Genomic DNA, 12,174 nt, shown 5'->3' on the forward strand with positions numbered 1-12,174 from the left:
TCTTATGCCTAAAAGGCACAGCAGTAAGACAGGACAGTAGTGCCACCCAGTGGACATCAATGGGACCGTTCGGGCTGACCCTTTCTGGCTCGTGGCCCCAGGAGAGAACAGGATTGATGGTGCATCTTTTCCCAGGCTCTGTCTCATCCCAACACCTGCAGCACAAGAGGCTGGGGTAGGTGTCCTTACTGGCTGCATGGTGCCCCCCAGGTGGTGCCTACACCACCCAGGTAAAGTGCACAGCTGGATTCAGGAGCAAGAGCCTCTGACTGAGGCTGCCTGGAAAAAGAGATGTGTGGGGAGAAGGTGAGTGCAGACCCAACAGACACCTCTACTGTCGCACCAAGGGGGTCCCCAGGTGGGTCCATGTCTGGCAAAGAAACACTAGCACTTTTTCTTTAAATTAAATCCCATTTAATCTCCAGGGCAACCATCTCGCTAAGCTATCTGCTCCCTTTTCACACGAGGAAGCTGAGGTTGAGAGAGAAAGAAACTGGTCCAAGTCACATAGCTTATGGATGATGAAACCATGACCCAAACCAAAGCCCACCTACCCCCTAACACAAGCTTCTCTGGGATCCTTGCCTGAGAGGATCCCCATCCTTGCCCCTCTGTCCCCTCCCGTCTACCTTCACTACTTGCCCAAGTCGCAGCAAGCTAGTGCACACTGCACTGCTTCCTCCTAACCCAGGAAGGTGCAGAAAGAAAGAATCCTTTCATGCTGAGCTCCCTGGGTGAGAGCACCACTCTGTACTGTTTTGTGAAGTCAAATAGCTGGGTGGGATGAGAGAGAGCAGTGGAGAGAAATGAGGAGCAGCCATGAGAGGGAGGCTGACTAAACCAGAGGCTCTGCAGGCCTGAGACGCCTGCAGCCCACAGCCCACCACCCCAGCAAGGCCTGCTGCACCAAGAAGGGTGGGGATGAAGGGGACTCTGGAGTTCCCCAAGGCCAGAGGGGGAATGCATGTGAGGGGCAGGGGGGTGGGGTGCAGCTGGATCCTGTTCAGGCCCACAGGAGAGTGGAGCAAGCATCTCTCTGTTGACTGTGCTCTTCTCACAGTGCTGCTGTGCCTACAAAACCAAGCCCAGCTGTAGTCATGTGTGCAAACAGAGTGAGCTGTCATCTAAATTTTTAAAAAGATTTCCACCTCCACCACCCAGGAAGCATGATCCACTCCCACCTTCCAAGGCATCCTGAGCCCCTTGCTGCCAACTTGTCATCCCTCTCTAATACCACTTCTCTCTACTGCCCCTGCCCACAACACAATGCCCTCCTAGGTTGGGGAGATGCTCTTCTCAAACACGTCTCTGTGGCTTTCAAGTTTCTCTAAGGTTGTTCATGAAAATGTATGCCTCCTCAGCTTCCCTTCCAGGTGACAGCATCTAAACTGGGCCTTGAATAATTAAGAGTTTAAGAAAGGAACTCCTGTGAGCAAAGGCATAGAGGAGGTGAAGCCTGGGACCTGCTCATGGGCAGGGACAGTGCTGTTCAGTTAATGGTACCAATGCATGTGGTTTGGTGACAGATCTTATTAGCTTGGGATGCAGACATGAAAAGTTTGCAGCCTTTATAGGTTTCTAAAATGACTGATGGCCTTTGACAAAGATTCTCCCAATGGTGGGTGATGAGGCCCATGGGAAGAAGTGGGGAGAAGGAAAGCAAGGGGGGGCAGAGGGAGGGCAAGGGAAGGAGCACCTGTGGCCATGTCCCAGCGGTGGGAGAAGTGTGGGAATGCAGGACTACCTGGCGGCTGTTACGGGGTGTGGGACACAAGGGCCAAAAGGCATCAAAGATGACATGGATCCAGCCTGTCTGAAAGGGATGATGGCAGTGACAATTACCCATATGGGTAATTCAGGAGGAAAGCTGACTTCAAGGATAAATGCAGGCAGGATGGGAGGAACGCAAGGCCTCGGATCAGCGCAGCCAGGTTTGAAGGCTGGCTCCACCACTTGCTGTTGGCTCACTCATGGGAAGCCTGTGCATGCCATCCTCCTGAAGTCACCTCCCTGGGCCTCGGTTTCCTCTCCTTGCCAGGGACCATGGAATATCCTAGCTCAGAGCCACTGTGCCTAGCATAGCACCTGGAACACAGCCTGTACCCCATCCCCGGGGGCTGCCACTGTGGCTGAGTTGAGTCACGAGGTTAGGGTTCAGGTGCCAGTGGCCAGGCTCCCCCTGGGGGAGTGCCAGGTATGCAGGCCTGCAGTCAAAAAGAGTCTGAGGCTGCAGCCAGACCCAAGGCCCAAGTTGGAATATGAGAGAGGGGTCACACAGAACAAATCAACATCCCACTTCTGTCCAAAAGCCCAAGGGAGGCTGTGTTTGAAGAGGGAGGGAGGTGGTGAGGATCTCGGGTCATCATCTGTGCTATGGGGCACCAGGAAAGGTGGCTTTCTCACTGATTCCTGTGGCCTTCACCCTAGAGGAAGGTGACTTTTGTCTTACAAGCACGCTGCATTAAGGGTTAAGTAATTACACTCTGTTTTAGATCCTCACATGGCTTGAGGACAGGAATTTGCTTTTTCTTCCATCCATCATCTTTTTTCTTCCAGATGAATTTATCTTTATTTATAAACAAGACAAAAATCCAAGCAGTATTAATTTAGGGGAACAAAAGATGGAAGAAAAAAAAAGGGGTAGAAGGAGCTGGTGAGCATCCAGGAGAGGAGGAAGTAGGAAGAGCCAGTGTCCACCATGTGCCCCAGGGTGGCAGAGTGTCTCTGCAGCTGCAAAGCCCTTCTTTCCAGCTCCCTGGTGGGTGGCCAGAGAGTAGAGGGAACTCTAGTGACTTTGGGACAAGCCCTGGAGCCCTGTCTGGCTGCTGACATGGGGAGTGCCTGGATTTGCCCTAATCAACCTCCCACCTTCACCATTGCCCAAGTGAGGCAGCTTTTAACTCTCCTCGCCAAAGTCCTCTGAGAATTTCTTCACTTTCAGGAGGTCGTCTGCATTCACCGTGGGCCAGGTGGTAGCCAGAGACCACGGCATGTCTGACATGAAAACTACAGGCTCTAAGAGTTTGTCCCCAGGGACATCCATCCAAGTCATCTCCATGTCCCCTGGGTCCCCTGGTGAGCATGGGGTCAGGAGGTCATCAATCATCATGCTGGGATTTGTGTGGGAGTGGCCACAGACCTTTTCGAAGTGTGTGGCTGACTGCACCTTCCTCATGGGCTGCATGAGGGAGTCCCACACGATGATGCGGATGTCCTCCCCCGAGTAGCCTTCGGTCTTCTGGACCAACTCATGGATGTTTGCATCCGTGAGGTTGTGGGGGGTGCTCCCCAGATGCAACCAGAACATCTGTGCTCGGGCAGCTTCCTCTGGCAAGGGGATGTAAATGCGCTTCTCAAACCTCCTCCTGATGGCTGAATCCAACACCCATGGGATGTTTGTGGCTCCGAGAACCAGAGTTCCATCATTGTTATTTCCCACCCCCTGCATCTGGACCAAGAACTCCGTTTTGATTCTCTGGGCAGCCTCGCTCTCATTTTCATTTCGGGATCCACAGAGGGAATCCACATCATCGATGAAGATGATGGAGGGCTTGTGCTGCCTGGCCAGCTCAAACAGGTTCTTGACCAGCTTCTCACTCTCCCCGAGCCACTTGAACATCAGATCTGGGGAGGACACGGAGAAGAAGGTGGAGTGGTTGGCCTCTGTTGCCACAGCTTTGGCCAGGTGACACAAAGGTCACCATGAAGGAAATCTTACTAAAGGCAGTGAAGCGAAGAAAAGGACCCCAGAAAATTTCAGGCCCTCAGTACTGCCTGGAGAAGCAGAGTGAGCCCAATGTCGCCATTGACCTGGACAGCACTTTGGAGAGCCAGAGCACATGGGAGTTCTGCCTGGTCCGCGAGAACAGTTCAAGGGCAGATGGGGTTTTTGAGGAGGATTCGCAAATTGACATAGCCACAGAACAGGATATCCTTAGCAGCCACCATTACAAGTCATTCAAAGTCAGAATAGTCCACAGACTGTGATTCACAACCGACATATAGCTAGGTATCTCTGGAGACAAAGTAGAGATAGACCCTGTTACGAATCAGAAAGCCAGCACTAAGTTTTGGATTAAGCAGAAACCCATCTTAATCAGTTCTGACCTGCTCTGTGCCTGTGACCTTGCTGAAGAAAAAAGCCCCAGTCACGCAATATTTAAACTCACATATCTAAGCAATCACGACTATAAACACCTCTACTTTGAATCAGATGCTGCTACCGTCAATGAAATTGTGCTGAAGGTTAACTACATCCTGGAATCGTGAGCAAGCACTGCCCGGGCTGACTACTTTGCTCAAAAACAAAGAAAACTGAACAGATGTACAAGCTTCAGCTTCCAGAAGGAGAAGAAATCTGGGCAGTAGTGACACTGGCCTCCAGCCTCAATCTGTTCCATAGCTCAGAGCCTGCCTGCCAGGGCCAAGTGCCCTAGAGCCCACCCGGTGTCCTGAAGTCCTCGGGGGGAGGCCAGCCCCTGGCTCACTGGCACTGGGCAGGTGGGCCTTTGGGGAAGGTGTCAGGGCCCCCTAGGAGGAAGCACTGGGGACATTGCCATGGACTGAATCCTGCTTGGCAGTGGCTTTGATTAATGATGCCTGGGGGCCAGACCACCCCCTGGAGGAGCCACGTGCCATGCAGCCATCTTCACTGCCTTCCACACTGCCCGAGGAGGTACAGAGCCGTGCCCAGTCATTTCCTTGCAACTTGATCAAATTTCTTAAAGCAAACAAAGAACAAAAATGTACATTTCTGTTTTTCATTTTAATAAACAGGTGTACTCTTTAAAAACAGTGTTATCACTAGGTGGTGACAACAAGGAAATCGGATGTGGAATGTGGAAAGGTGAACAGGTTGATGTCTATCTGGCTCTGGAAAAGAGGGGCATTGATTCTTCAGCTCCACCCCTAAGAGCAAACACAAGAAGGGCCTTGGGAGCTTCGCTATGAGCCCTCAGCTTTCAGTCCCAGGATTAAGCTCAGAAGTGGCTCAAATCAGCTCTGGTCCCTCTGACAGCAACTCTCTTACCTGTCTGTGAGAGGCTCTGTGTATTGGGTTTTTGCTTAATATTCCATAAAAAAGAGAATCCAAACAGGTCAGGATGGTGGTCCTCTGGACCCCCTTCGCTATCTTCTTTCCCTTCACACTGTGCACATCAAGTAAGAATAGCATCCATATTTGAACGGTTTTGTTTTGCTGTTTGCAGCATGCAAAGGATCAACTGAGAGGGCAGGCGGTCCAGGAGCCTCCCATACCTGACTCACATGCCTGTGAAATGGGAGTTCCCCACCTCCCCTCACAGAATGTGTAACGGGGTGGCTCACCTACTGACTCACCCCCACTGCTCAAACCCCTAGGGGGAGTATGAAGATGGGCAGGTGCAGAGGCTGGGGCAAGCACTTTTGGGCTTTGGCCCATGGCAGGGTCTAGAGGTGGGTGTCCTCGACTCCTGAAGCCCAAGTGGGCATGTGTTACAAAGCTCTTTCAGTGTGCTGTCTGCAAGCTGCTTGTGTTAATTGTGTTGTTAATTAGCTCAATTGACCCTCTGCCTTATTTTAAGGGCAGAGGGCCAGTGTGACAGCTTTCTGAATTCTGCACTCTTGCCCAGTTTCCCCCAAAAATTGGATCACACGTGGGCTCAAAGGATAAGTGCAAGGTTTTGCTGAGTGGTGGCGGTGGCTCCCAGTGAGATGGTTGGGGAGTCGGAAGAGGGGTTGGAGTAGGAAGGTGGTCTTCCCCTGGAGTTGGGCTGCCTCCTACTGCCCCCAGCCAAACTCCCCTTAGTGTCCAGATGTCCCTCCTCTTCTCCCTTTCTCTGCTGTGTTGTTCTGTCATTGCTGGTCTGCTGGTCTTGACATTCAGCCACTTGTGTGTGTGCCCACTAAGGTCTTGAGTTTATATGGGGGCAAGATGCAGAAAATGGTGGGCCAAAAGGCAAGTTTTGGGGCACAAAACCAGATACACCTGTCCTCATTTAGGGCCATGGGTCTTCAGCGTTGAGGGTGGGGCCTTTGCCAGGGAACCACCCTTTCCTATCCAGTATTTCCCTGTCTCCTGTCTGTATCACCTGCACATGGAACCAAAAGCCCTGTAAGTTCATGCTTTTCACTTTTCCTCCAGGAGGCCAGGACACAGCAGCCAGGCCAACATATGCAGGGCATGGGAACACATAGGAGCTGCCCAGACCACATGGTGAGCCTGAGGCAAAGCAGGGCTGGAGGCTCAGAGCAACAGCACAAGACCAGCTCCCGCCAAGAGAAGCTCTCACAGGCTTTCTGCAGCTTCCGTTTCCACAGATGCCTTCCAAGGGGCTGCCCCATGATAAATGAAGGGGATGCAACAGAATCATGCACAGCACCATGGGAGCTGGAGCCGTAAGATCCCAGGCTCCCATGCTGGGCTTGTGAGCTGTAAGCGACCCTTGCTCTGAGCACTAGTTTATGCATCTATCAATGAGGGTTCTGTCCCTCTACCTCAGAGGGTTGCATCTCACCTGTTTCACTCCATGTACTGCAGCAGCTGGGAATGGGTCTGGCAGAGCTAGGGAGAGAACACAAACCAGGCTTTGGGTGAGCAGCCGAGGGCTACGCTGCTGACTTCTTAGATACACCTAGAAGATGCTGACCCCAGACACACAGGAAGCCAGCAAGGGGAAAAGTGGGGGCTGGGTGGAGACAAAAAGTATGGGTTTCCATGGCTTGTAGGCTGGTGGGAGCTGAGAGAGAGGGGACGGAAGGGAAGTTCTGCTCCAGTGTCCACTGTGGGTTAGAGGAAAGCAAGAGGCTGAATCCCTCAAGTCCTGACTCTCCCTGCCACTTTCCACTGGGTTGAGAAAAGACTTCAGTCAACAGAGTGATGGTTCGGGTTCGCCACCACATCCTGGCCTCAATTCAACCTGGACACAGGTCAGTAGAGCTGGTGAGATGCCATGGGGGTCTTGTGGTCAGAAACCAGTGGGTACACCCCAACTCCACACTCATGAGCAGCGTGACCTTAAGATACGGCTTAACCATCTCCAAATATCAGAGTTCTTAATGTAAACCAGGAGTACCACCCCACTGGCAGAGTCAGTGTGAAGACCAGAGACATGAGGCCGTGCATGGTGCATGATAGGTCAGCAGGAGGGGCCTGTGCTGATCTTGAGCATTCCTCAGTTCAATCCCCTTTAGGCAACTTCAGTAATGACAAGATCCGACCCTGAGGGACTCCTGCCTTGCTCATGCCATCTCCCTGGCTTACAGAACTGGCTGCTGGTATCCAGGGCTGGAGGGACTCAGGAGCATGGGGGCTAGTGAGGTGTAGGGAAATGAGCCACTCTGCTGGAGCGGGGTTCCTAGAGTTCTGGGTTGTGCAGGAAAGCCATGGTCAGCCTCCAATGAGGTCACTGCTCTGACTCAGTGTACCCTCCAGCAAGCTCCACCTCCGGAGGAATTCCTGTTTCAGGTGTCTAGAGGAACCATCCATAACCTTTTGCCCCATGACAGCTCTGGCCTGGGGAGGGGAGGTTCACGTACCTGGAAGCCACTGACCTCCACACTGTGCATGCCCGTGATGGAGCTGATCAGGGTGTGTGCCTTATCCGTGATCACCACCTGGCCTGCAGCTGCATGCCCACAGCCTACTGGTGGCCGCTTGCAGCAGCATCTGATAGGGCAGCCGTGCCAGCTGTGACAGGAGATGTGGGGATCTGAGCAGTGCTGGGCTCCCCTGCAGCAGACTCACCTGCCCAATACTAAGCTCCTGATGCCAGTGCTTCTATTTTCTGCCTGGGCTGTGTGTAGGGACGTTCCAGAAATAGCTTGTAGCAACGAATGCTTTCCTCAAGAGTTTACATGGATAGTCAAATACATGAAACACAGGAAACTGGGGCTGGCCTGACTCCTGAGTGAACCAACGGCAGGGCTGGGTGAGTGGGGACCCTCCCCCTGCCGCTTAGCCTTGTCCATGCCCCCAAGGTAGCCCTGGAGGGCCCAAAGTTTCCACAAAACACCCATGAAAACCACTGGTGCACCAGAAAGCAGCCGGGCTTCTGCTCATGGAGCTGCCAAAAAGGAAGACCAGGCCAAAAGGCAAGGCAAGGCCAAAAGACAAGACCAGGACAGACACAAGGCCAAGCCAAAAGGCGAGGCCATGCCAAAAGGCCAGTCCAGCACAAAAGGCAAGGCCAAGAGGCCAGGCCGGGCCAAAAGCCAAGGCAAGGCCAAAAGACAAGGCCAGGCCAGATCAAAAGGCCAGGCCAAAGGCGAGGCCATGCCAAAAGGCCAGGCCAGCACAAAAGGCAAGGCCAAGAGGCCAGGCCAGGCCAAAAGGATAGGCCAGGCCAAAAGGCTAGGCCAAAAGGACAGGACAGGCCAAAAGGCTAGGCCAAAAGGACAGGCCAAAAGGCAAGGCCAAAAGGACAGGCCAGGCCAAAAGGCAAGGACAGGCTAAAAGGCCAGGCTAGAGCCAAAGGCTAAGGCAAATGGCCAGGACAAAAGGCTAAGACAAAAGTCCAGGCCAAAAGGCCAGGCCAAAAAGGCAGGCCAAAAGGCAAAGCCAGAAGGAAAGGCCAGGCAAAATGCCAGGCCAAAAGGTGAAGCCAGGCCAGGACAAAAGGCAAGGACAAAAGGCCAGGACAGGCCAAGAGGCCAGGCCAAGACAAGAGGCCAAGCCAGGACAAAAGGCAAGCCCAGGTCAGGCCAGACCAAAATGCGAGGCCAGGCCAAAACACAAGGACAAAATGCCAGGCCAGGCCCAAAGGCATGGCCAGGCCAGACGAGGCCGAAAGACAAGGCAATGCCAGGCCAGGTTAAAAGGCAAGACCAGGAAAGGTCATATCAAAAGGCAAGGCCAGCCAAAAGGCAAGGCCAGGCCTAAAGTTCAGGCCAAAAGGCAAGGCGAGGCCAAAAGTCAAAGACAAGCCAAAAGGCAAGGCCAAAAGGCCAGGCCAAAAGGCAAAGCAAGGCCAAAAGGCTAGGCAAAAGTTAAGGCCAGGCCAAAAGGCCAGGACAGGACAAAAGGCTAGGCAAAAAGGTGAGGCCAGGCCAAAAGGTGAGGCCAGGCCAAAAGGTTAGGCCAGGTCAAAAGTCCAGGAGAAGAGGCCAGACCATGCTACTAGGCCAGGCCAGGCCAGAAGGCCAGGCAAAAAGGAAAGGCCGGGTCAGAAGGCCAGGCCAAAAGGAAAGGCCAGGCCAGACCCAAAGCCCAGGCCAGACCAAAAGGGAGGACGAAAGGCCAGGCCAGGACAAAAGGCCAAGACACAGGGCCAAGCCAGGCCAAAAGGCCAGAACCAAAGGCCAGGACAGGCCAAAAGGCCAGGCCAGGCCAAAAGCCAAAGCCAAAATCCCAGGCCCAAAAGGCAAGGCCACATCAAAAGGCCAGACCAGGCCAAAAGGCCAGGCCAAAAGGTGAGGCCAGGCCAAAAGGCCAGTCCAAGACAAAAGGCCAGGTCAAAAGGCCAGGCCAGGCCATAGGGCCAGTCTAAGAGACCCGGCCAGGCCAAAAAGCAAGGCCAGGCCAAAAGGCCAGGCTAAAAGGCAAGTCCAGGCCAAAAGGCAAGGCCAAAAGGCAAGGCAAAGCCAGACCAGGCCAAAACAAAAACAGAAAGGATACCTAATGACCTGAGGGATCTATCTGACTAGGGCAATTTTCAAGTAGAAAAATAGAAAATGCCAACTGGGTTTTTTGAGATGCCTATGAGAAGAGATAAGCAGGGAGAGATTAATTAAAGAAGAAGCTATTCTGGGATTTTAGCAGAATTGAGATAGAATAACAAGGAACCAGGGTTTGCTGGGTGAGAAAAGACTACTGTTTCTCACTGTGGTATCTCCAGGCAAAATCTTTCAAATCTAGGGCAGCAAAATCTGGTCTCTGGGAAAGATGAACTCAAGAATGGGGCAGTACAATCCTTTGTTAAGGCCTCAGACATATTTCAGGCCATGCCCAAGAGAACTTCTGCATATCTTTTTGGTTTTTTTTTTTGAGATAAAGTTTCACTCTTGTTGCCCAAGATGGAGTGCAGTGGCATGATCTCATCCCATTGCAACCTCCACCTCCCGGGTTCAAGGGATTCTACTGACTCAGCCCCCTGAGTAGCTGGGATTACTGGCATTAGCCACCATGCCTGGCTAATTTTTTGTATTGTTAGTAGAAACGGGGTTTCACCATGTTAGCCACACTGGTCAGGAACTCCTGACCTCAGCTGATTCACCTGCCTTGATCTGCCAAACTGCTGAGATTGCAGATGTGAGACACCTGGCCTGGCTGGCTTCTACATATTTAAAGACACTGTACCTCACTCAGCAGCTTCACAGGAGCCTAAAGATAAAGAAAGATCTATTTTTTTGACGTTTAAATATCATTTATTTATTTATTTATTTAGAGACAGAGTCTCACTCTGTTCTCCAGGATGGGGTGCAGTGGTGTGATTTTGAAGAGAAAAAGAGAGACAGAAAGAGAAAGGGAGGCTCTGAGGGGGCCTGTCCACAGCTATTCCAGCCCCTGCTGTGAGAGTCTTCCCAGAGGAGGCCACAGATTCTGTGGGGCAGAGACCAGCCACCCCCACCGTGCATTATCTGAATTCCCAATCCACAGAACTACAAAAGGCAGTCATAAATTATTGTAACTAACTTTGTTTTGGGATGAATATTTGTTATGCAGCAATAAATAATCAGAAAAATTTAATGTACTAACTTATAAAGATGTCACAAAATATGTTGTAAGGTAAAAGCAGTTAATAGCTAAGTAACATGTATGGGACCACTTTTGAAAAAGAAAACTTTGTATATGAAATCCATGTACACATACTATATTTACACAGACTATAATTCCAATGCTTACTGTTAACTAACTCTGGAGAATCAGTATTGAGGGATAAATATATCTATATATATTTCTTTATTCACATATTGTATTTCTATTTAAATATATATTTTATATTTATGTAGTTTATATACAAGTATGTATTTATATAGAAAGTTATATACTTATATATTTATATTTTACAAATATTTACATACAACTATTGTATGTAAATTTATATATTTATGTATTTATATTTTGTAAATTTATATATTTTTAATCTATATAAATATGGTTTTATTTATGTATAAATATGTTTTTATTTATGAATGTAAATATTTATATGTATTTCTATATGTTTCTTGTATAAATGGCTTTTAATAAATAAAATATAAATTGCTTTTTACCTTTTTTGAAAGAAAATTTCAAAAACAAAAATTAGCCAGTTAAAAAATGGAGTCAAAGGTAAATATTTATATATAAAACATAAATATAGAATATAAAAGTTTATAATTTACATATTTATTTATAATGGATTATATACTATATGTCATATATGTACTATATAAANTATAAAAATTTATAATTTACATATTTATTTATAATGGATTATATATATACTATATGTTATATATGTACTATATAAAATACACTTGAATATAATACATATATAATACTTTATATTATAATTATATAATAAAATAATATGTATATTATTACATATTATGGATGAATATAATAGTACATAGGATATAATATATATTATATAACCTGTGTCATATTAGTATATATGTCATATATTATAATATTATTTATATATATTTATCTATAAATATGAATACCATATAAATTATATATGTAAATTTACACATGACTATATATTAATATAAACATAATTTATATATTCTATACATATATTCTCTTTACATATACTTATATATAATATAAATTTATATTATATATTAAATTTATATATTATATACATATATAACATATTGTATTAATATATGTCATTTCTATAAATAGAAGTACTATAATTATATATTTATGTTTATATATAATTGTAAACTATTATACTATATAACCATATAGTATGAACGTTCTATAACAAGTATTTTAAATATTAGCTTCTTTTTTAATGAAAAAAAAGTTCTGCATTAACGTTGTTTCAAAGGAATAAATATGTGATACAGGCTCAGAAGAGGTCTAACACAGTCACTGCCTTAAGAAAACAACTAAAGATTTATTCTGTTACAGAATTTTTAATAAACAGATTATACTTACACGTATGCTGATAATCTTTTAAATTTCTAAAATTCAGACCAGGCAAAAACCCAAGATATTAACCAAGGGAAAAAAAAATCATGGTTGGCTTCAGATGTGAAAGCCTGTTT

The 12,174-nt window shown here is 48.0% G+C and overlaps 1 protein-coding gene and 1 long non-coding RNA gene across 2 annotated transcripts; one reads left to right on the forward strand and one right to left on the reverse strand.

Moving 5' to 3' along the window:
* Positions 1-2,555: 2,555 nt before the first annotated feature.
* On the reverse strand, positions 2,556-3,682 carry LOC108297918 (vacuolar protein sorting-associated protein 4A-like; the record flags this gene model as incomplete). The annotated part of the gene is made up of 1 exon (XM_037735608.1): positions 2,556-3,682. A coding segment is annotated over one exon (786 nt), but the record flags the coding sequence as incomplete, so codon positions are not given.
* Positions 3,683-3,684: 2 nt separating this feature from the next.
* Positions 3,685-4,792, forward strand: LOC108297919. Its single transcript, XR_005198662.1, has 2 exons — positions 3,685-3,868; positions 4,010-4,792. It is a non-coding gene; the product is annotated as an uncharacterized LOC108297919 (long non-coding RNA).
* The last annotated feature ends 7,382 nt before the right edge of the window (positions 4,793-12,174 follow it).

Source organism: Cebus imitator, unplaced genomic scaffold (genome assembly GCF_001604975.1).
Source record: "Cebus imitator isolate Cc_AM_T3 unplaced genomic scaffold, Cebus_imitator-1.0 Scaffold860, whole genome shotgun sequence".
Taxonomy (NCBI): domain Eukaryota; kingdom Metazoa; phylum Chordata; class Mammalia; order Primates; family Cebidae; genus Cebus; species Cebus imitator.